Source organism: Anas platyrhynchos, chromosome 1 (genome assembly GCF_047663525.1).
Source record: "Anas platyrhynchos isolate ZD024472 breed Pekin duck chromosome 1, IASCAAS_PekinDuck_T2T, whole genome shotgun sequence".
Taxonomy (NCBI): Eukaryota; Metazoa; Chordata; class Aves; order Anseriformes; family Anatidae; genus Anas; species Anas platyrhynchos.
The window spans coordinates 38,076,181-38,101,378 of record NC_092587.1 but is presented as its reverse complement, the minus strand read 5'-3'; the positions used below and the strand labels follow the sequence as shown (position 1 = coordinate 38,101,378).

At 39.9% G+C, this 25,198-nt stretch overlaps 2 protein-coding genes across 8 annotated transcripts in view; both read left to right on the top strand.

Moving 5' to 3' along the window:
- Nucleotides 1–20,560, top strand: part of PTPRR (protein tyrosine phosphatase receptor type R) — a 140,908-nt gene extending 120,348 nt beyond the window's left edge. For all 7 annotated transcript variants that reach the window (XM_027455598.3, XM_027455592.3, XM_072034903.1 and 4 more), the window contains 5 exons: nt 1,376–1,513; nt 7,866–7,976; nt 9,188–9,345; nt 13,251–13,364; nt 19,344–20,560. In XM_027455598.3, the coding sequence (XP_027311399.1) occupies nt 1,376–1,513; nt 7,866–7,976; nt 9,188–9,345; nt 13,251–13,364; nt 19,344–19,437 (615 nt within the window). In that variant the 3' untranslated portion in view covers nt 19,438–20,560. The remainder of the gene's footprint in view (nt 1–1,375; nt 1,514–7,865; nt 7,977–9,187; nt 9,346–13,250; nt 13,365–19,343) is intronic.
- A 645-nt stretch (nt 20,561–21,205) lies between these two features.
- The window catches only part of PTPRB (protein tyrosine phosphatase receptor type B), a 63,102-nt gene continuing 59,109 nt past the window's right edge, over nt 21,206–25,198 (top strand). Inside the window, exons 1-2 of the mRNA XM_038183780.2 lie at nt 21,206–21,345; nt 22,652–23,044. Coding sequence (XP_038039708.1) covers nt 21,291–21,345; nt 22,652–23,044 — 448 coding nt within the window. The 5' untranslated portion in view covers nt 21,206–21,290. The remainder of the gene's footprint in view (nt 21,346–22,651; nt 23,045–25,198) is intronic.

Here is a 25,198-nt window from a genome sequence, read left to right as displayed (position 1 = left end):
TTAAAATCCTGACACAATGTATGCTGCATAGAATACTAAGAAACTACTTCAATAATGTTTTAGGAGTATAGTCCTTTACCTGCAAAATTAAATGTTTTGATTAGTTATGTGCTGGATCCTCAGCTGGAATAAATGTATTACTGCAACTGAAATTACAGCCCCTGAGCTCAATGATGATATTGCTTATTTAAGTAACAGTACATGAATATATACGGACACATCCCTCACACCTCTCATGCTGCCTCACGTTACATTCTGTACTGTCAGTGTTCTGAATGAAAGACATCATCATGTCACTGAGCAGAGCAGTTCTCTTTCGAGAGCAACAGTACGACTCTTCCATCAGCCAGGCCACGCTTTGAGTCCTCTGGGATCTCCCTGCCCTCTGCCACCACCCCACATGCCCAAATACTGTGATTTCTCCTGCTGCTGCCACTGGTAGTGGTGTCAGTGGTGAAATGAAATCATTAAGCTCACTGGGGTCCTGACACACTGGTCTCTGACAGTACATTCAGGCAAATTGGTCAGCAGAGAGAGGACTATTTGTACCAGCTGAGGATCTATCCTGTTGGTCCATACAATGCATAACAGTGCAGAAGAGCTCAGCCAGGGAGAAAGGCACCCAAAAGAAACTGCTGTGGTTAGGGACCCCCACACCACCTCCAACTGCTCTGCAGTCATTCCCATCCCACATTGCTAGGCTCTCCTGATCTGCACTGCTGTTGGGATCCCTGTCACTGCACAAACTCCCAAGTTCTCCTTTTCACCTGAAAAATAAGAAGGCAGTCTCATGTTTTTCCCATTTCTTCCTGCCTTTCCCTCCCTTCTGATCCTCCACTGTTTACCCAACCTTTCTTTGCCTTGTGTCTCAGGACTCCCTGTACTGATGCTGTCCCTCATATAAGGTCTCTTAAAGTTGCTTCTCTGTTAGCAAAGATTCAGAGTCCTTGCCTTCACAAGCATTCATGTATTTTAAATCTTTTTTTTTTTTTTCCTGTCATAAATCTTCATAGAAACAGTTTTATTGTTCTCATTTTTTTTTTATCTGGCTTCTTGACCATAAACTACATTGTAAACAGGGTAAGCTAGAAGAAGCCAAGTAAGTAGAGAAATTTGAGAGGGACTGATGTATGCCCAGGATCATTTCAGTTCATTGAATCAGTAATTCTCAGAGGAAAAACTGTTCTACTGAAAAATTTCTGATCTGCTCTACTGTTACTCATAATTGTTTTCAGTTCAAATAATTTTTTCTTCTTCTTTTTTTTTTTTTTTTCAGTTCCAGATTCTTCTTTCTGCTCTTTTAGGACATTCACCTGCAGTTTTGGTCGACCACATGAATTTAAAGTAAATGCTTTTGTGTCTGTTTCTAAACCAGGGATACGGAGGTAAAGAGAAGGCTTTCATCGCAACGCAGGGACCCATGATTAATACTGTGAATGATTTCTGGCAGATGGTTTGGCAAGAAGATAGCCCTGTCATTGTTATGATCACAAAGCTGAAAGAAAAAAATGAGGTATGACAACTAGCCAGACCAAGAAATTATTGCAATGGCTGCATTCTGTAGAAACAAACTTAGCAGATATGGAAGTAAAACAGCAGATAACCAGCTCTTAAGTACTCTTGTAACTAGTAATGTGAAAAGTAATGTTAGGGTACCCAAACACACCAGTTCCAGTTGCATAGCCATCAAAAGAGACATGTTTAAAAAAAAAAAAAAAAAAAGACAAAAAGAAATTCCTTTTTCTAGATCTGTGCTGTTGGTTTCATTATTTATTAAGAAACACCTGATTTATCTGGTGGTCACCTCTGCAATTCTTGCTTGTTACTTTCTGTTATGTAAAAAATAGATGTGTAAATGGGTAGTGTTATGATTAGAGGTTTCCTGACATGGTTGAAGTTTGTACTTTGCTGTAATAGCAGTTTTTGAAACCCTTCCAGGTACAACAGATCATCTAGATCATCCCAGAGATAGAGCTGGGGCTCCCAAATGCCAATACTATGGAGAGACTTAGCCAGGATGGAAACACATAGCTCTTTTCCTTAGTACCAAGTTAGGTGACAATAGCATTTTAATTGCTAATGGCCATCTAGCTCCTGTTATGTATTCTGTGTTTGGATTGCTTCCCAACTACATCTTTAATAGCTTTATCTAGTATTTATATAAATTTTTACCATGCTTTCCTTGATAGTGCCAGAGTCTGTGCTTTGCTGTCAGACATTAAGAACAAAAAACACTCTCCTGTGCAGCAGGCCAATAGAAAGCTCTGTTTTGGAAGTTTGAATGTTATAGAAGTGGTTTAAAGGGTTTTTGGACAAAAGAAAGACAGATTTAAAGGAGTTTGACTTCTTTCTTGTGTCCAAACTGTTAGATGAAGGAGCTCTTCCCAACTCCAGGTAGGTGCCTCAACCACGTCTCAGCACCTTGTCAGGTAAGCACCAAGGCCATGTTGCCCCTGCTCCACTCACCTCCCTGCACTTCAGAGTCAGCTGAATGTGGTGACAAAGAAACAGAATTTATTCAGGTAAATTTACCAGTCTCAGTGGTCAGGGGACCAAGATCCTGGATGCATTTCCATGGTGCAAACTCGCTGTCCCATTTAAAGGTGGACCTAGTCAACACACTCTTCCTTCCTGCTGCACTTGACCAATGCTTGGCTCTTTGTCACCATGACCTTGGCCTTCTAGTATGAAGTGGCTTTAAAATCCAGTGGATTTTAAGAAAAGTGTATGCAAAATACATGTCAGTGCTGGAAAATATCCCAAGACATATTTCCAAACCAGGTGCCATTTTGAACTAGACTGTTCAATCCAGCGTCCAGAAGCCTAAGTTAAAAGGATTAATCCTGAAATTGTAGGAAAGATACTACAACCCAATTGTCCAAAAGAATAAATATTTCACTGAGGAAATACTGCCTGTTTAAACACTCACATCTGACACTGTACAAGAAGAATGACTTGAAAGAAGTGCCCAGTGGTTTCCAACGTGTCAGGAAGCCCTGTGTTTACCTGAGTTACGCAGTCCCTCAGCTCTGGTGTTTATCCGCATTGTTGTGGCCTGGCGGTGGTAATTTCCTCCTAATAGAAAGGGTGGAGAATCTCAAGTAGTTCCCAGGCTATATAGAGAGGCTGTGTCTGCACAAGCTGTCCTGCCCTGTCTAGAAACCTTAGGAACTCTCCCACCATTAGCACATTTGTCCTGGAGCCTCACTTGCTTTTGAAATGAAAACAGCCTGGCTAACGGCTGTGCTCAAGAATATTAATTCAACTTTAAAGTATTTGCGGTGTATGAGGAAGGCAATAACAGAAGTTAATTAGCATAATAGTACTTGATATTTTTTCTTCTCTGTGGTCTGCTGTATTTCTGTCATTTTCTGGGAGGTACGTTGGTAATATTCACGCATACAAATGCCTTCATATTTGAAAGCATGCTCATGTACTTATCCATGTGCACAAGCAAATTCCCATACCTGATTCATGCGTATAGGTCTCTTTCCTCAATTGGTGTAACATCACCAACCTCCCTTTCAACTGTATTGTACTAGAATGTATGAAGTACTTTGTGGGAAGGGAGTTCTGAAATAACATACACATGAAAAACAATAAGCTCAACAATAAATTAATTTGGCGTAAGTAAAGTTATCTGGGACATCAATTCCCTAGTTGAATATACAGATGTCATGAATTTGCAAAAGGAAAGGAAATTGTGTGAAATGATTATACACACAGGTTTCTGTGGAGTTAGTTCCTTTCATGAGGTGAAAAACAGTTAAGACTCAATGTAGCAGGAATTTCTGTAAGATGGATGAAAATAAAATGTGAAAGTAGAATGCTGAGTAAAATATTCATTTCAGCCATGTGAGAAAACACGGAACATGAACTTTTTGTTTAGATTCTTCTTCATTTTGATGTCTGATGAAAAAATTGAGATTGATTAGTGAGCAAGAATAATGCTAAAGAAATTATGTCTGCAGTGAGTATTTTAAACAGAGTCTGTAAAACTTTTACTAAAAACTGAACAGTGTCTGAACAGATTAGAAATCTACCTGGCCAAGGAGAGTGCACAGCAAAGGAACTTCTACCTGTTAATCAAGAAACATATTTTGGGAAGCATAAATAAAACTACTGTGCACCATTCTGCAAGAAGAAAGAGCTAGCACTAAAAGATGCATGAAACAACGCAAGTTTATTCTACTCAGATAATGGAAATCTTGTTGTCAGTCATTATCTAGGACAATCTTGTTAACTCGTTATTAAAACCTCATATCACTTTTTATGCAACATTTTTTCCCTCAGTCTATAGGCACTCTAATCATAGCAAAGTAGATTTTGGAAATCAGAAATATTACCTTTTGCAGAACTCACATAAGGCTCTTTGAAGATCACTCATTATTGCCACTGTAGTGATGTCTCAGGGTTATAAAACTTGAGAAGAGCTAGTTGTAACTTTGAGGATTTTTGTATATAAATGCAAATCCTGCAAGCCCTACTAAAGTATAACTCTCATGCTTGAGTTAGAAGTGGCAGTCAATAGAGGGCAGGAGTAAAAAGGGATTCTGGAACTGAAGCTTTGCTATAATTATTCATTAATGTTGTGTGTTTGGCTGGTTATTGGGTCAGTTAATGTATAAAGTTATTGGCATAGCTATAAGGAAAAATAAACAGGAAAAGAAATGAAGCTGAACACAAGTACCTTCACACATATCTGGGAATCATTAAAACAACTTTGTTCAGAGGGTTCAAATCCGGAGAAAGTAAAGCAAGTAAATAACCAGTCAGCTGAGAAATCCTTTCTCCATTCAGCAGAATTATCTGGGGAAACTAGACTGCACAGAAGCACTTTCTGGCAAGTCACAAAACCGATGCTTCTCTCATAGACAGTGGCAAATAGCAGGTGCCAGCCCTGGTCTGAGGCAGGGCCAGATCCCATCCAGTTACAGAGATCCACCTCTGGAGCTGCCACGTGAAGCCCAGCACCCAACAGGGGTGGGATGCAAGGAGATAGGACAGGGGACAGAGGGAACCTAAGCCTACCACCCTGTCACAGAGGGGAGGAAAAAGGACAAAATAAATTAAAGATCATGTGAGATGCTGTTTGTTGTATGAACTTCCTGTTCGGGCCAGGAAATTATGTTTTTGTTTTTTGAAAAAAAAAAAAAAAAAGCCAGATCAGAAATACAAATTATTAGTTGAGGGCACCATCAGGGAGCTACTCTGTGCAAATGCATCCTAAGGAGGAATTTGAAAGGTGGTTGGAAGATGACATTTTCTACAAGAAGTAAGAAGCCTCCCAGGCTTTCGACTGTCATGCAAGTTGGCTGGGATTTTAATTTTTTTTTTCTAGTTTAAGCATCTTTTAAAATATCCTGCTCATAGCTGTTACGTGTTTGCTGACTACATAGAGTATCCAACCCCAAGTTCGCAAAATCTGTGACCTAGTTAGAAAGTGCTGTGGTAGATGAATGTGCTCAAAGGGAAACAAAGAGGCCTGAGAGAACAGCAAGAAAGAGGACGAACATGAAAAGTGGGGACTAGATGATGACAAGAACAAGTGAATTCTTCCTTTTCTCTAGTATATACAGTAGGTGATAAGCTGTTACTAATTACAGACACGAGGCTAGATAGCAACCTTCTTAACCACTGTGTTTGGCTTTTGAGCAGGTCTAAAATATACTGACCTGAGACCAGTGGAATTTCCTTTTAGGTTCAAGTAACAGCTTGAGGCCATTTAATCTTTTTGTTGGTGGTGGTACTGCTGGGATTTCTATATTATCTTCTGTACATCTGATATCTTTATCCCTCCCACCTTCACCTTTATCCCTTTATTACAATAAACTTTCAAAAACATTTTAATTTCCCCAAATATCTGTCTTCTTAGAAGTGCCTGAAAACAGCTGATCCCAGCTCTATTTTCAAGGCTGTTAAAGCAGTAACAAATAGAACCTTTAAAAGACACATGGAGACTGGGTTAAAAATAATCCATTGTATCTTACTAAATGTAGATGGGCTGTTAAATGAAAGTTATTTTAATGGACAGCCCCGTTTCATTGTCCACCCAGCACAAGCTGCCAATTACAGTTCTGGGAAAGAGTCAAGAAAAACACTTGTATGGACTGCCTGAAGGTTTTGTAGTATGCACAGCATACTTTCATTTATCAAGAAGTCTCAGGGGTTGACTGCACTATTGTTGATTGTCAGGGTACAATTGTGTATTTAGATTTTTTTCCCATATTAGCACTGAAAACTACACTCACAGGGAGGGGCATGAATCGCAGATCTTGCAGATGATAATAGCTGTATGTGTCACATGGGTTGACTGTGGAACTGGTGAACACTTTTTTTTCATACAAATTTCTGAGTATTTTATTGCCATTCTTGGTGTCTTCGGGGAGACAGCGAATTTAAGATGCTCGAATAACTCTCCAAAAGACAGCATTTGAACGAAACCAGTCAGATTGGCCAGCATTATTTCAGAAAATGTGGCTTTCGTACACCTTTCACTCTGAAGGTAATGAGCATCTATTTTTAGAAGAGTATTTATAGAGCAGGGATGTTTGCATTCAGTTCAATCAGCCAGTGGGTTGAGTAGCAGCTTAAAGATCACACCTGGAGGTAAAGCCTTGCATTTTACTGTGGCATTTAATTTGAACACTACTGATGGTGGTTTTTTTGCCTCATTTTTAGCAGGATTTTCTGGAAGCTATGTTTTACAGCAATTAATGATATTAAAGTGATTGTTTTGTTTTGCTGTGCATATTTGCTTTGTTTTGTTTTTATGTATATTTAGGCTACTGTCTAAATATATTTGAGTTTCTTCAGCAAGTGTGTTTGAGGAAATGCAAACAAGTCCTTGGGGTTTCCTATTCTTGTGGGACTGTCTGTTCTCTCAGTGCCTTTTTTTACCTTTGTGCTGCTTTCTTTAGATTACTATTTTTTTTTTTAATTCAATGAATGATTCAGATTGGCTAGCATTATTTCAGAAAATGTGGCTCACACACCTTATACTTTTGAGGTAATAAGCATCTATTTTAGAGAAGTACTTTTATAACAGGGATGTTTGCTTTCAGGTATAGAAATACTTCAATGGAAATGAACATGAAATTGCAGTTGATCCGAAAATAAAGAAACTTGCAGGGGAAAAAAATGACAGTTAAATCTATAACTACTATTTCTTCATCTCCTTTTCAGTAGACTCTTGTCAGATATGTCACCAAAATAGTGTAACACTACTGAGTCTTTAAGAATTCTGGATATAATTTAGTGTAACTGTAGCAAGATCGTTCACTGTATGATATTAATATAATAGACAACTTAGGCCATGATTCTGCAAAACACTTTAACATGCACATTAAGTCCCATTGAATTCAGTAAGACCTAAGGGCACATTTGCATGGTTTGTTTTATTGTGGTTCAGGAGAGTAAACAGGACAAAAAGCCTTTTGAGGACAGGACAAATTCTAAATCTCTTGCTTAGAAGGAAGTCCCATTTAGAAAGAGTACACCTTATAAGTCTTCAGGATTTAACTCTGTGAAATAATGTTCTAGAAAAAAAAAATCATCTGGAAGTTTTGAATCTGTAAAATAGTTCCTTTAATTTAACTTCACTGAGCCATTAAAAATAAAAACAGTTGTTTAAAGATTTCAGTGGTAGAGATTCATATTTGGAAATTCAGATCCTGAAAATCAGGCCCAAGTCATTCAATAAGAAGCCTACAATATTTTATTAGGAATGCTTCTATCATCAATAACACCTTGGCTGAATTCATCTGTACTTATGAGACAAAAAAAAAAATAAAAATGTGTAAAATTTAGATCTTAATGTGGCTTCACAGTCCCTTTTCCTGATGAGATTGATGTTTGCTTTCTAGAAATGTGTGCTCTATTGGCCAGAAAAAAGAGGAATCTACGGGAAGGTTGAAGTCCTTGTTAACAGTGTGCAAGAATGTGAGAACTATACTGTCCGTCAACTTACAATAAAGGTAACAGTCTGCATCTGAGAAGCATTGTTTCTAATGTTTTATGTTTTCAATGTTAAATGAAGTTAAAATGTTTTTTAAAGGGCATAAATTTTTACAAGAGGAGTAACTGAGCTGTGAAGCTCACAGCTGAAAGGTATAATTGAGACCAAAGCTGTGGAACACATCATATTGCTGTTTTATATCATTCTGGCAATAAAAAAAAAAAAAAGGCTTCAAAAAGAATGCAAATTTCACTCTTTTGAATTATATTTGCTTGGAGGCCCTTTTAGCATTGCCAAGATGATGTAAAGGGATTTTATTTAATGAAAGAACTAGCACAGCATGATTCAGAAAAAAAGATAAGCTGTCTGTGTTATGCGTTGAGTGCATTTATAGCCTATTTGAGAATGTAAAAATATAAGGAGTGCATAAGGAAAATTTCATGCTTTCAAGGTTCTTGACTAAGCATTCACTGTCCGAAATAAGGCAGATGCTCCTCTTGTTAGTTACTCCCCACATTGGGCTTATATGCTATGGGACTCCAACATCTGCTCTTCCTGACAGAACTTTACAATAAACAACAGACTGGGAAACTTTGGTTGATTTGGGGTGATTTGGTTCGGAAGAGGCAGTGAGAAGTGGGTTGAAGCCATATTGTCCAGGTTACAAGCGTGCAGATGACCACAGCCTATAATTACCCTCTTCACTTGCTGAAATAAGTGGTAGCAGCTTCTGTTGGAGAGAACAGCTGCACAAACTGGGATATTTCATTAACATAGAAGTGCAGTACTTCTGCGTGTTTAACTTAAATACTCTTTTAATTTTAGTGTCTGACCCTTATGATAATGTCCTTGAAAGGTAGCAGAAATATTTAATAATTTAGACAGATTAAGGAGCCCAAATCCAGGTGCTCTCTTTTAACTCTACTGCTGACCTAACACAGACCTCTGACAATTACCTCCTGACAACACAGACAGCAAGTCCATAGTTAAATGTACAGAGCAGGGCTTACATGGCTGGAAAAACAGGCAACTTTCCAGGTGCAGAAATCCTTATTTCAAAGGTGTCCCTGGAAGCATGTCTGTTCCCCTCAAATGTATCCCCTCAGTCCAATAAAACCAAATTGTTAAATCTCTCTTAAAATGTTTACTGCCTTTTTACCATAACACCGAGAAAAATAAAAAGAATTGTTCACCACAAGTGTGCCTATAAAACCTTGATGTTATGTCCAGCAAGGAAGTCAATCCCAGAGCGTGAAGCACTACTGGTACACGTCCTGGCCAGACCACAAAACCCCTGACAGCGCCCAGCCGCTGCTGCAGCTGATGCTGGACGTAGAAGAGGACAGGCTGGAATCACCTGGCCGAGGGCCCGTCGTTGTGCACTGCAGGTAATTTGCAACCCTTTTCTTAAACAACTGTCACAGAAAATCACATCAAACAGTCCTCCCAAGCAAAGAGCATATTTGGGGAAGAGAAAAATTCCCTAGGTCTTCTTCATGCTAATTGCCTTTTTCAGCTCCTATCTGAAGATTTGATTTTTGCAGACAATTTCCTCGTTTCTAGCAAATCTTTTCCAAGACATTCTCCATTTCTGCTAATGAGCTCTCTGTTTGAAAGACCAGCTGGAAAGATGTTTTTGCTTCTGTTTCTTGTTCATGATTTGCTTTCTTTTTTATCTTGTTGCGTTATTACATACCTAAGTCAGATGCAATGCCCCGTGACTTGTAGACTAAAATGTTGTAAGCAGCAGACATCAGGTACAAATTTGCAGACCAGAACACATCGGTACTAAAATTTGTGAACATTTTCACAAAGGCAGTTGGTTTGACACTCAAGAGCAGAGTGTTATTAACACAAATTAAAATGAACACAATTTGCAATGAATGTCCTTGTAATCACTCTAAGTACATCATACCCTTTTATTGTTTGATGTTGATTCATTGCCCCCTGTTGCAAATTAAGTTGTCGGAAGTTGGACTGAATTTATATATTGGTGAAAAAAACTAGGTGAAGCAAAACAGGAAAAAAAAAAAAAGAAATTAATGTTTCTTTACTTGCTTTGTCTCATAACTGTGATACATCTCTTACAATTGGTATAGTACTATTTTTATTTTTTTTCTAGAAGCACATCAAAACCAGAGCTTTTCATCTGGAGCCACTTCTTTTTTAACTCCATATTTTGGAGTTAGAGGAATGGAAGCCAGATCTGAATCACACCTCATTTTGCAAAACTAGAATGTGATGAGTAGGAATTTTCTAAATTTTATGCAGCTGTTTTTGTCAGGAATTGTAGTTATCATAAACAATCCACAAATCCATGGATGGCCATTGAGGTTCCTATTTTTCTAGTGAGGATCTTCAGTAATTAAGGTTTTCAGAGGAAGAAGGTGTCTTTCTGATGTGAGCAATGTGACAGCAAGGTCTATAATTATTCATGATTGAAGGCCTAGACCCAGGATTAAAATTACTAGTTCTTCAGCGACAACTCACCTATCTATACACTCACTACACAATGGTCTACAGAGTGGATAAACTCACTCATACTGCATTTTCTCATCACATAGTTTCTTCCCTTTTAATATGAGCTGCCAGTGATGTCATCCAGGTCTTACAGATCATGTGCACACTTTTGAAATCAGACCATGTACAAATGCACAATTCTCAGTTATTTCCAGAGAAGCATTACAGGGCATGCTCTAGCATGATCCTTAATCTGAAATAGAAGGGCTTTAATAGTCTCTTAAGATTTGGAATTATAAGAAGTTATATATATATATATATACATCATTTTTTTATGTGTGTCTTCTCGTAGTCTATCAGTACAGGCTGCTGTCTTACACACTTTAGTGAGGAGTCCATTCAGGACTTAGGATATGAGGAGGACTTTACTCATTTCAGCAAAGCAGTTCCTGTTCTGCAAACACATGGAAAAATAATAAGCACTTGTTTTTGGTCCTTGAAATCAGCGGATCTGATTCTCCACATACCAAGGAAGTAGACTTTCAAAGGAAGAAAGTTTTAAGTCCTTAAGAGTCTTTATAGTGATATTCGCTGGAAAGGTGTATAAGCTTCCTCTCTCGCATTGCTCATTTAAAGCATGTGGCAAAGATGGAAAATATCTCCTTAATCTGTCCTTTACATGTACAGTTAATACCTCAGAATAAGTTTGGGTTTGATGGCAACTTCGTACTTTGGGACCAAATATGTGTTAATTGATAGATTTCAGACATAGAAGGATTTTTTTTCTTTAAATTGATTGAATAAAGGAGAATTAGACACGCAGAATTATATTCCGCAAATGTAAAACTAATTTAGCCCCACTTAGTGAAACAAAGCTGACCAAGAATCTGGCCCACAACGCAATATTCTACTTCCCAGAAGACACAGTAATTTTGGAGGACTTGTATGAGTTTCTTAAATGAGAAACTTCATCACTTAAATGAAAAAAAAAAAAAAAAAGTCATGCTCAGAAATTTGACACTGTTATTGCTGGAAAATTTTACTTTTCCTTCCTCTCTAGCATAAACATGTTCTATAAAAAGCATACTGCCTACATCTCTTAATCCCAGAAACTCAGCAGTCTACACTCCCAATTAGCTGACCATTATGAATGAGCTACTACACCTTAAATCCTGAAAAAGAAGGGAAAAATAGAAATATATATTATAGCATTACATGTTTGGGTGCCAGAAAACACTTCAAAGTAAGTAGATCTCCAGATTTCTGGATATCCCAGAAAAGAAATGTAAGGCAAGTGAAGAACTGTGTTGTTTTTATCTTGCACTGTCTGAAATAATGCTGTGTAATAAGATAGGACCTGCATGCTTGAGCTGAGGAAGAAAATACATTAGAAAACCCTAACTTTTGTCTAATACGTATTAAGGACTTGTCCAAGAACACTTAATCCACACACACACACACAAAAAAAAAATGCAGGGGAAAAAATAACCCTTCATTATAGCCAAGTTTGGTTACATCTGAATTGTTTAAACTTCTTAGTCCCATTTTCAGGGATTTCAGGATATTTGAGGAAGAGAATGGGGGTATGCATCCAATGATAGATACTTGAAGATCCCTGTATAAACTCTTCCCTCCTTTTGGATACATCTATCCCATAGATATTGATGTCCTGTCCGACACTGCCAGGCTATCAGCTCACACTCTTCAGTTTACTTGACCTTTTCTTACACTGCCAGTTTTACCTCTTATTATCCCCTCATGGTTGGCTCAGACATACTCGTATATTTAATACTGCTGAGTCCTCTTGGAAATACTCACTTTGGAAGGAGTGGGCTTGCTTTTGAATCCCAAAAGCACTCCTATCTTTCATTCTGTGGTGAGTAGGTTGTGATTTTTTTCAGCTGTAGCAACTGGACATACTCCTGGTAACGCTTTGCACTCATATCAAGCTCTCATGTGGGACACTCAACACATTCTTCCTGGCTTTAGTTTAAATAACTCTTGTAGTGTTTTAAGAAGCAAGTAGCACTCTTACCCATTGCAAAGGTGAAGAAAGCAAGGTCTAATGGCTAAGTATTTCTTCTAAAGTCAAGCCAAATGGAGACCTGGACCCCGACTCCATGTTTTAACTATTTTCCTCACATTTTCCTGGCATGTAACAAGACAAGGAAGAGCTGTACTGAATTCCACATTACTTAAGCAAGAAACAGAGTCAGGCAGAGATTGTCAAAAATGCTGGAAGCTCAGGGAGTAAAGATAATGCCAAAATGGCTGTTTCCAAGCAGGAATCATGAAAAGCTGAAGTTACAGTATCAAATCCTTCTCCCTCCTGCAGAATCACAGGAAAGGACATTAACTTCATGAGCACGATTCTTGGTCCTTTTACCTTTGTGGTTAGAGGCACAGTTAACAAAACACCTCTGTCCTTCAAGGGCTTCAAACATAGAGCCCCATGGAGTTTTGCCTTTAGGTGGGCTTTTCCCCCAGCTTAGCACGTATCTCCACCACTTGTTTGCATTGTGCTAGGGAGTATTTGGACTTTGTGGTGCTAACAGAGATTGTTGTTTTATTAACCACACACTTTTGTGCAAACTGTAAACATGTAAGCCTCACAAATTGCCCACACAGCTAGACTGCAGGAACTGCACCCTTTTATTTCTACCTACAAAAGTGAGCTGAGAAGTTACCCTTACTAGTCACAAACCTAGAAACTGTTGGTTCTAACAGTTTCCTGCTTCATATTTTTATCGTTTTCATATCTATGTAGTGTTTTCCAATTAACTCCTTTAATCTGAGAGCTCCATTCACCTATTAAATTTTGCCTTCTTTTTAGTGCTGGTATAGGAAGAACTGGTTGTTTTATTGCCACAGCCATTGGTTGTCAGCAACTGAAGGAAGAAGGAGTTGTAGATGCATTGAGCATTGTCTGCCAGCTACGAGTGGACAGGTGAGTTCCAGAAGAACCAAAAATTAATCAGATAACATGAATTTCTTTAAAGTGACACCTGAAGTCTTCTACATCTTTGCAGAAAGTGTCTTGTAGCTGATACAATATCTGAAACCTGTTACGAAATTATAAGAAATATGCAGGAGTCAAGGTCTTCAGAAAAGTCTGATAGGCACCAGAATTAAATATTCAGGTTGCTAAACATCTAATGTGCGTACGAGATGACATAATAATTGCAAGTAACTGTGCTAGATTTTCTCGTGGCTCCAGCTGACCTGCTTCTCCTTCTGCTGATTGCAAAGGAAATTTTCCTACATGCACCATCAGCAGCTGAACTAGTCCAACACAGAAAGCGTTTGTGTAGGCTACTCTATGCTTTCTAGACATATGCAGAGTTATTTTTGTTTATACTTGAGGTCTTTCAGGACCCAAATTCCAGCTGCTGTTAACAGTACAAGGAGGTTACATCACTAACACCTAGAGCAGGGACCTGCCTTCTGTATGTAGGCCATGAGAAGGGACACAGGTAATGTAGACGTTAGTACTCCAATCATCTCTAGCAGGAGAAACACAGCATCTGCCTTTTCCATCCTGGCAGAAGAGTGGGGAATTTTTTTTTCCATATATTTTTTTAAGATATGTTTTTGTTCTACTTCATGATGATGCCTGTGTCTCAAAAGTGGTTTCAGAGCTGAAATAAGTGTGCAGTGATTGGAGTCTCCCATGTGAATTGACTACCCTTACATTGCAGTTGTTAACTGAAAGTGAGCCCGTAGCTGCTGTAACATCAAATTGTGGGTTACATGGGGAATTCTCTAAGGCACAAAGAAGGGTACTTATGTCATCCAGATACCAGAGAATGGGGGAAAGAAACATAACCCATCTGCCCAGCATCGTCCATGTCCTAACATGGAGAGGAGCCAGACTAAGACTGGTTTACTCTTCAGTAACGACTCTGAAAACCACTTCACAGCTGAATGCTGCTTTACGTGGAGTGGCTGCCATTGCTTTTGCTGACTGGCATGACAGCATTAGCTGAGTATTCAAAATTACTTTCGTATTTAGATCCTGATTAAGGAATATTGTTTTCCGGGTGACTGGGTGACATTCTACTGAATGAAGCTCTCCTGAGATAGCAATCCTGTGGTTGCTGGGCATTTGGTGCTCCTCTTTTTCCCTCCTGGAGCTTTCTGCTGACTGCAGCATCCCGTTAGGTCAGAAGAGACACGGGGCAATCTGGAGGCAAGGATCGTCTTTGAGCCTGGATTGACAGGGACATCCAGGTTCACGCAGTGTGTAGTTCACAGCAGAGAGTACCAAGTCTGATGCTGCTGCTACTTCCTTAGCTGTGCTGGAGCTCCTTTTGAATGAGGTTGGCAGACTAACCCAGCTTAAGAAAACAACAAGGCATTTGCTGCAGAGTTTTCTTAAGTCAGATCAATTCCCTGATTGAATTCACAGCTTGGGAGCAGGGCTTGGAAGCAGGAACGCTGTAAGCCAACATTGTTGCAGAATGCTTTGTTTTGTAAAACCGTGGCTGAAGAAAGATTTGTGTTGGAAAGGAGGATGTGGGTATTGTGTACAGTGCAAGCTGCTGGTTTGGTTGGACTTCTTATTCTGCTTACAGAAACAGGATTTTGTATAAGGTAAACAAACAGGGTTGCACCAAGAACAGCAGAGTCTTGCTGTAGGTACCAAGTTATATAATCTCCTTCCAAGAATATTAACTGTTTCTGACACACTTTTCCTCTTTACATGGAAACGAGCCATAAGGGGTGCAAATGCTGAAAAAGAGATCAGGTCAAAGGGACAATACAGGATTTTCATGTTTTGAAGCATTCTGAAAAGTACTGGAGCCACAAACTGCAAAAGGACCAGAATCCTTATCGTTTTCTGTATTTATGCCTATTAGGCATATTTATGCCTTCCCCTCCCACACACCTTCATCAGAGTGGAGAATGTAACGTGATCCTTACAGGGCAGCATGAGCCACGTGGAGGGCAGAATTCTCCAAGGGGAGTTCCTGACCTGAAAATCACAGCAGCAGAAAAAGATGGAAGAGCTGAGGGAAAAAATGCTTACTCTGTTTTAAATTATCAACTCCACGTTTCCAGTGCTCCATCCTGATTATCTATTCATCTTGTTTTAAAAAGGCCTGTAGTGTTCTTCCCCATTTTAGTATTTCTATTAAAGTCAACCTTTTTTTCTCATTGCTCTTATACTTAATTGTAGAGAAGTGAGGGCAAATTCTGTTCTCAGCTACATCAGTTTCTATTTCAAATATTTTATTATTATTTCAACCACAGGAAAAATATTCCAGATTTTCAGCATTATTACTGACAACACAGTTTGGTTAAGTATATCTGGCTAATGAACTTTCTTATATGTAGTATGATCCTGGATTACCTTGGAAAAAGAATGGAAATCTGACCTAAATATAAACATTCAGCACACCGATGTCAGTGACACAAAGCTTGTTATAAAATCTAAGTCTTGTGGTTTGTGCATTTTGATCTTTGTTCAAGTTTCAGATTATTTAAATAGACTCCAGAGATCTTGGTGAGGGCTCCTGAACTCTGCATGTTCTCAGGCATTGCCTGAGGCAAAAAGTACATTTGTGTTCTAATTTTTGAAGGCATTTTTCTGGGCAAAACTCGGTACACCAGATACTCTTTTTTCTTTCCTTTTCTCCGTTGGCCATATTGCAGGATGGCTCTTGCTCACCTGGCAGTTAGTTTCTAGCAAGGATTGCTAAAGCAGAGCTTAGCAGACACTGCCAGCCCAGCCAGACTGCAGGTTCATAAAGTAGCTGAGTGTCGCTGTAACACGCACAGAGCTCCACGAGATTAACTTCTCCTGGTGAGCCAGTCCTGACATGGGGATATCAGCTGGTGGTGTGTGAGATGAGGTCACTACAAGTGGCTTGAAGCTGGCATCCCACTAGACATGACTGCAAAAGCTGCCTGTGGCCATAGATGAGTTGCATTTCGGTTGCAGGTGTGGCCAACAGGAGCAGAGCAGGAACAGGGATGAGGCTTTCATTCTCAGGAAGCTGGCCAGCAGCAGGCTGCAACTTATTCTTTGTACATCAGATTGCCCTCACAAAAAGAGAAAACGGAGTGTTCAGATTGCAGTCTGTGAGAACCAAACAAGCATACAGATAAATTAGAGATAGTGGTAAAGAGCTGTGCTGAAAAATGGATTCTTTAACTGCCTATGAAGACCCTCTGGAAACAGAGTTGGAAATAGAGCTCCAACAGGGAATGGTGTGGGAGAGAGATGCTCCCAATTGCAGTATGCTCAGGTGCTGGGTTCCTCTTAGAAACTCAATATAAATTATGAGTTTGTTAAGGGTGAAAGGATCTGGCAGCAGTTGAGTGTGCTGAGCTAACATGAGGCAATGGACCATCCACTCAAAATCTTGACCCACGTTGAAGAAATAGCCGTGCTCTGTGTGGCTTCATAGAAAGACAGACCCTCAGATCTGCTCAACTTTATTTTTTTTCCACTTCATTTTTTATGTTTTACAACAGAAACAGGAAACGTTTGATGTGAGGCATCTTCAAGGTTTACTGTGATATCGAGAAACTTTGCACATTCTTAACCTTAAAGGCACATTCTTGGAATGACGTCCAATAACTTTGCTTTTGGCTCTCCAGACAGGATGAAAAGAGTTTCCAGTGTGCGTCAATTCATTGTTTAAGTGTTTTGACTAATTGCTTCAGGTTAGAAAAAAAAAAATTCCAAACGCCGCATCACATTCATTGTGGAGCGGACTGCATCCAGCTGCACGAGCAGCAAGCCAGAGGGCAGGGAACAAGCCCCTGCACCACGGCTGCTCAGGCAGACCTGGATATAGTCCCCAAACCCTCTGAGCACCAGGGTTTGTTCCTTATGAAACCCCAAAGAAGCAGCGAGCCCAGCAGCTCGCGAAGGAGCCAGGAGCAGGGCCTGGCAGAGCACGAAGGCTGCAGGCCCGGAGGTGCCGCAGCTGCGGGTCCATCCCTCCTGGGCACTGGGGACACGCGAGAGGAAACCTCCCTCCCTGAGCAGATTTCCTCCTGAAACACTCTTCCTAAAACCGGTGTTTTAGGTTCACAGATAATTCCTTGATGTTAGGTGTGGGCTCTACACAAGAGCAAAGGGGAGGATCCCACGTGTGAGCACTGACAAGTTGTCCGAACCTCCAGGACCTGAGTGCCCCCTCAGCTGACAGGGATCTGCACTGCTCTGCCCACACGGGGTTTAGGAGCACCACAACACCTCATTTTATCTTGGGGCAAATGCAGTAGTGCTGGGCTCGACCCCAGCCAGGCTTTTATGTGCTTTCTCAGGGATCTTGTGTTACTGCAGCCCAACAGAGATAGGTGCGAGGGTCATCTCCACCAACAGCCTAGTGCAGCCAGGCTGGTTTTAACCTTCCCGTCCTGCCATGTGCTGCTCCCTGGACGCCTCTCCTCCTCCACCCCTCCTCACAGCAGATCGAAGCCAGGGAACTGCTCCCCGAGAGCGTGTCCTGGGGGACACGGAGCGAGAACGGCTGGGAAGGGGCTGCGTGGGCCGGGCAGGACGCAGCAGGGGGCAGGAAGGAAGGAGGCCAGGCAGCACAGAGGAGCAGAACAAAGCCCCCCCGGCACCTTTAGACGCTCACTGGATCTCTAAGCAAGAGATGAGTGCAGAGGAGAGCGGCTGCAGGCAGCCAGGGGTTATGAATGTGTGGATGTCTTTGTTGGCAAAGCAAAGAGGCAGTACTGAGGAAAGTAAAAGGGCCTTATGGTTGTCGGTGAACTTCTCTAATACTAAAGGGCAGCATTTGTTGAGGCAGTGTTGCTGTTCTTCACACAGCTCTATATTGGTAGACCATTTTGTTGCTGCTACCCCTGAAAGTGATCACATGGGAGTCTGTCAGACCTGCTGTAAGCTGCCTGGCTTTTACATCGCTCTGGATCCAAATCCCCCTCTGAATTTCATTGCTGTAGTGAAGGTTTAGTTTATGCCAAACACAATACATATCTTAATGTTATCCTTCCATCTAAGTCCATTCATCCCCGCAAAGGTAAGTAGCTGCTCCAGGGTAAGCTGAGGATGAGCTTATTGCTTTGACTACACTGGAAGGTGAGAGAAAGCGGAATTAAGTAAACCTAGGCCTTCACTCGATGAGAAGAAGTGAGATCTGAAAGACATTAGTACTGTCAGAATGAGGCTCTGTTTAATTTTAGAGCTGAATGGTAACACTCATAGTAAATATCACGCCTACCTCCTGTAGGACATCATCCCCTTCCTACCTCACTGCAGCTGGCACTGGACATGTGGGTCTTGATCCTCACAGTTTGACCTGAAAAAGGGATTGTAATCGGTTGAATGTATTAAATGTAGGCATCTAACCCAGTCTGGCTGTTACTAGTCCTTTTTATGGTCAAGTTAAACTCTGCTGTATTGTTGGTGCTAACATGAGTCACTGCTGTAAAATTTCTTAGGTGGCTGCTGTTCAGACAGGATGCATTGTAGGCGTTAGAAAGAGGACAGGAAGAGCTGTTCTCTGTACAGGCAATCTGAGGGTCAACGAAGGTTACATTTTTAGTAAAGGACAAAAGAGAAAGGCCAGATTCTGAATATTGCCTTGCTCCATCAATGGTAATGATGATTCCTTGTACCTGGTTCTCCTTGCCCAAATGTCTGAATGAATCTCTCTATGAATGTGTTGAATTTGCAATGTAGGTTTTAACAATGCAAACCGTGCCAGGTGTTTCTTCTCTGTAGTTCTTACTCTGATGGTATCGGGACCGATAGTTCATGCTGTACATGTAAGGCATGAAGAATGTACTTCTGCTCAGGCAAATCTCCCACTTACTCTAGCAAACTCTAAGTCAAACATTGAGGAAAGTCCTTGTGTTATCAGGTGGAGATGGGGCTGGCATGGACAGGAGGTTGTTGCATTTGTAAGAAATAAGATTTCACTCTGCTGTGTTTCCTTTTCAGGGGTGGAATGGTTCAGACCAGTGAACAGTACGAATTTGTGCACCATGCACTGAGTCTGTATGAAAGCAGACTTTCTGCAGAAGCTGTCCAGTGAAGACAAAGAGGGTAAAACCGAATGTCAGTCTCCTGAGGTAATTTATTTCATTACCTACCAGCAGCTTCTTCAAGAAGTTTACTGCAGTGGAAAGAATGGCTTTGAAGCCAACTTCTGAAGGATTGTGGACAGTTTGGCAAGAGTATAAAGATTGCTGGACCCTTAATGTATATGAATGTATTGTGAGCTTCCCAAAAATGATTTATAAAGAAGGTACCGTGCTGAAACTACACATGGATTTCACGTATATATCTAAAGGTGGGTTAATTCTGTAATACTGGTATCTGCTGTATGGAATGTATGTATGTGCTACTGCTGGAGTCAGCTGGACATTGGAACTTCTACAGAAGAAATGTTTCTCAAGTGTATAAATGCTTTAGCGTTTGCAAACTGTCTTGTGAATGGACTGTCAACTGTACTGTAAAGTGCTATTACTGATTATGTGGTGAGCTTGTTTCTTGGCCACATAATATTCTTGCTGCTAAAATTGCAAGTGTTCAATTATGGATTTAAAAAAAATTGAAAAAGAAGATGAGATAAAAGTCTTGTTTTTGAAAATATTCAAAAGCAGTCAATATTTTATATGGAAATATATGTTCTTCATACTATTAACTATTAAATGTGTATTTACTGTAGGTCTTACAGAGCAGTTGCAGAGCACAATGTCTGTTATTCAGTGTGTACGTATTTACCCTATACTGTTGATTTTCTTAGAACATGCTTCTGCTACAGACCCAAATCCAGTGTATTTGTAAATTGTGTAAGTCACTTTACTTTTGAAAGAAACTTTGTAGCATATATTAAATGGTAAGGATTTTAAATATTTGTCTGTCTTTTATTAATATGGGATTTTTTGCTTATCTTGTTTATCTGCTCTATCTCTTTCAATGTGAGATAGATGCCTTTAGTGGTATGGACTGTTCCACGACAGGTTATACAAAAAAGAAAATGCTGCTATGACTGTTTCCTTACTGCTCAGTAAGAATTTGCTTTTAAGAGAAATTCAAAGTTGGCATTATGACTTATAGCACTGGGAGGTCTGTTCACAGGGTATAATGAGTTTTTAATGCAGTGATGTTGACTTTGCTTCATACTGCTAATAAATTACACTTGATATAAAATACTTACTGAAGTCTCTATTTTTGCTTTGAGTAATGCGGCACACACTCTTGTACCCCCAAAACAGACCAGTACAATTTGGTTAGATCCCCCAAGGCTTCAGACCACTGGAGACTCAATCCAGATGACACAGGCAAGCTCCTACTGACACTGAGCGAAGCGGATCACCTGCTGAAGGCAACATCAGCATCACTGGGTCCTCAGGGGAGTTTGTATAAGACCCAGTACAGACCTCAGAGCTCTGCCTCCTCCTCTTCCCCTCCTCCTCCCCCTGTCTTCTTGGCTTTCAGGACTTGTGGAGCTACAAATATCATTATCAGGAGTTTGTTGATTACATATCAAAAGAAATGTGTATGCGTTCCCTGGATAATACAGTATACCTATTGAATACCTATTCAATACCATCCAGGTCACCTGTGGACTCACAATTTCACAGGCAACACATTACACAAAAGTACAATCCCTTTTCTTTGGACTTTTAGTCTAAACAGATTCATCGCCATCTCTTCTAGTGCCCCACATATTTGTATTTTTCCAAAATAAAGCAACTAGTAAATTCTGAAGAATCATATGAAACGACGAAGTGGTGCAAAACTCCCCAAAACAATTGAATAGAAGGAAGTGCTCGTCACTGACTTTTTCCCCCTGTGAAGGCACATTTCCTTCCTAGCCTTCGCTTCACTTATCTGAGGTGTTTTTTTTTAAGAGAAGCGTGGGGAGTTGCTAGAGGGAAAATGGATTCTTTAATTCACGTCCTGGTTTTTACCTGTTTTGCCTTGATGTCCTCAGGTAAGTGTCTCTCCCCACCTCCCCTCCACTGCATTGGTCTTTCTGCCCCTCCGGGGCAGCCGGTGACTTACAAAAACCGAGTCACTTCTTCGGTTGAGTCCATACAAAAGGAACGGGGGGCAGGGCCAACGTAGCCTGTTCTGTTTAGATTTCTTTCCACAGGAAAATAAACTGTCTTTTTCTATGCTGGATATAACTCTTATTTTTTTTTTAAGAAGATCTCATGCTAGACAATCCGGGGGTTGAGCTTTGGGACAAGCTCTTTGAAAGGGAAACTCCTATTTTTTGTCCTAGTTTGTGAAAATTTCAGAGGCAGGAGCTTTCTGTGATGCGTAGTTAGAAACTATCTGTAACTGTTAAAACAGAGGGGTGAAAAACCCCAACCGAGGGAAATAGGAATTGGTTTTATCACCTTGTAACTAATGAGGCTGGAAATGTTTGAGCAACACATTATAAAAAGAGAAAAACGGGGCAGAGGGGCTGCCTTTGAAACATCCAGGTCTGCGCTCTGTGACACGTATGAGTTTTGTATTGGTAACCTCGGGGCTTTCTGATGAATGAGTTGTAGTTCTGCTCATTTAAGCATTTGTTGTATGTTTTTAAAGTATGGTGGCACAAAGAGCTGATCTGGTGTGAATCAGGGCGGTCACAGAACTAACAGCCAGAGACATTGGAGTAAATCCTGTAAGAGATGTACTTCCTATCAGTAAAGAGCCTCCATTCTTGTAAGGCACGGGCACTGAGGGACACACGGATCTGGGAATGTCCTTTTATATGTTTTCTTCACTAACACTGAGTTTTAATAAACAATTCGCAGGCAGTAAATTAGATTGTAAAAAGACTGTGCCATAAAACAACAACAACAAAAAAAAGACTTGAGAGTTTTGTAGATGTCTATATGCTTTCAAGCAGAGGAAGTGCAATATTTAGAACTGGTATTTAAAGTTAGAAGTTCTTGGATTTATTTTATATACAGGTTTTGGTGTGGTTTTTTTTTGTGTGTGTGTGTGTGTTGGTTTTTTTCATTTTTACATATAATGAAGGTCAAGGTGAGCTTTGTCACAACAGTTTGCTTTTTGCATCCTCACTCTTTACATTACCATGAAACAGTGTTTGCATCATGCGGGTTGTATGCTTGGTGTTCTTTTAAAGAGGTTCAGCACAAGGAAAGTTCATGAAAAGTTCAACATGTAGAAAGTGGGAAGAGAGCTTTATTCGCTGACATATTTTAAATCATCAAGAATTTACTTTTTGTTAAATAACCATGTGTAATCTATTGTGTTTCTCTGGGATTTTCCTCTTCCAGAGGGCTTTCTGATTATCCATGTGCAGAAACAGCAGTGTCTTTCAGAAAAGAAAGGAGTCATTATGGAAAAGTGCAGTATGACCAGCCCCAACCAGCAGTGGCAGTGGATGGCCGATGACAGGCTCCTCCACGTGAAATCTGGCCAGTGCCTGAGCATCTCCACGCGCTCCGCGCTGTCGTCTCGCAGCATCATCGTTGATTGCTCCCAGGCAGTCAGGTGGACTTGCCACGAGGAGGACGGGCTCCTGAAGGTGGCCAACAGCTCGCTCTTTCTCACAAAGCAAGGTCAGAAGGTAATGGCCAAGCAGAGTAAGAAATATCTTCATACGTGGATGCAGCTTGAAGCCAGAGAGATGGGAAAACCTGTCTATGTAAACCTGTGCTCAAAGCAAGGTGAGCTATGCCTTCAAGGAAGTATCCTGGAAGTTTTGGTAGCAAAAATGTCTCTTTTATATTGAATCAAATGTTACAAACTATGTTGTTTTATTCATATGGAAAAGCATTTTTCATAGTCAAAAATGCTTTTAGAGAACAAAAAAAACAGCTGACAATTGGTGTGTTTTTTAAAGCCATTTTGCATTTTCAGGATGTCCCTCCTCTTCTCTACTCCCAGTCTTTGGATCAAAGTGGCTTATGTGCAATCTCAGCTCACTGTTTTATGTCATTTCCTTTTATATTTTTAAACAGAAATGTGGGTTATAATTCCTAATAGTTTTTTAAATATGGATGTGTACAAGTCCTTCTCCTCCCCATTCATTTTATCATCCAAATGCATATTCAATCTTTCAAGAGCAAGAAGACATCTGAAAATCAAATACAATTATTGCTTTGATTAACCCAAATCATGATTAGAAGAATCATTAATCCATGATTAGAAGAGCCATATGGCTTACACATTCATGCGTTTACACAGTGTCACTCTGCCTTTAGATGAAATATCTGTAAGAACACTCAAAATCCTGAAAATAATGAACTAAATCAAAAATCTCAGAAATTCTTGCAATAACACTTTGATATGAATGGGTCTGTGCACATCCTTCTGGACCTGTGAAGTTTTATGTTTACATATACACATCAAAAGGGAGGGTAGAATGGTTTGAATATTACTTAATAATGTTTTTCTTGATGTCCTCTTGTCAATCCTTCATTCTGACCATTTCATCCTTTTGATATTCTACTTGCACACTTTCAAGCTGTTCTTCATTGTAAATAAGAGCAACCTGCACAGTTAAGTGTTTTACTGGGAAATGCACCATTTATTCTTGTCTTTACAGGATTTCAAAAATGTTTCGTGATCCACTACTTTTGTGCATGGCCAAGTTTTCAAAATGTTTGAAACAAATTGCTTGTTCTTTCTAACCTGAGAATCTTGAGGCATGACTGACAGCTGATCCTCCCATTCCTTGTAAGGCTGGATATCAATTTTTTTCACCCAATTTGCACTTGTAGAAATCTGCTCACAACAGCAAGACTACTCACCCGAGTGGAGGTCCAAAAGGACAGCTTGCAGAATCAGGGGATGGAAAATTGGCCAAGATGCCATCCCAGCCCTCCCATACATTTTAGAGAGTAAAAATGCAAAATCATTTGAAGTCCTGAGTATAGGGTAAGAATGGCTTGCTTACTCAAAGACATCATGAAGACCCAGGCATTATTAATTTCTGTAGATAGCTGGGTAAAGCATGGCTAACATTTAAAACCTTGCATCCTTTTCTTATTCATCCTCAGAGGAGGAGCAATTTAAGACCAATGAGAACTGAGTTAGAAAATTGTCATGTAGTATCAAAACACCTTCTCATCTATTTACTGTGTACAGTTCTTTAATGAATTTACCTTAATTTTCCTGAAATTCTCCCCGTAAGGAAGCCTGTTGTTCAACTTTCAGAGTCTCACTGTATCAGTTATCTCCCTTTGGACAGCTCTGGGAAGCTGAGAAATCAACAATACATTATGATCCACAGTACCTAACTAAGAACTCTAGGTATGTAAGAAGCTCATATAGGACAGAAGTAGTGCAAAGAGCTGCATTTTTTAAAATAATAAGGATAAGTACTACAAGAAAAAAAAAAAGTCTACAGTGCTGGTCTCAATGGTCATACGAGTATCAAAAATTTCAATGTTGAATTCTTAAAATTAGTCTTCCAAACACATCTGTCTAATTTCAGTGAAAGCTGCTGTGGATCAGCCTAAAATAACATATTCAGTCTATATTTAGATAAGATAGTAAAAAACTGAGCTAAGTCTTTGGAGCTGAAATGGCTGTATGTTTTTCTATTCCTGAGTAACACCATATTTTATTATAATTTACCCTTGTTGTTTTCATAGTACTCATAAAAAAAAAGTAGAAATATTTTCACAAAGGAATAACTTACTGAATTACATCCCAAACACCTTATCAGCTCAGATTAAGTACAAGCTCCAAACCCAACATCTGCAACTACCTTTTTGTACTGGAGCTACTTCAATTGCCAAGTGTGAGTTTTCTGAGCTTGGGTAAAGTCTGTGCTTGGATTTGGATTTCAAAACAGACGTCTGAGATGTGTTTGG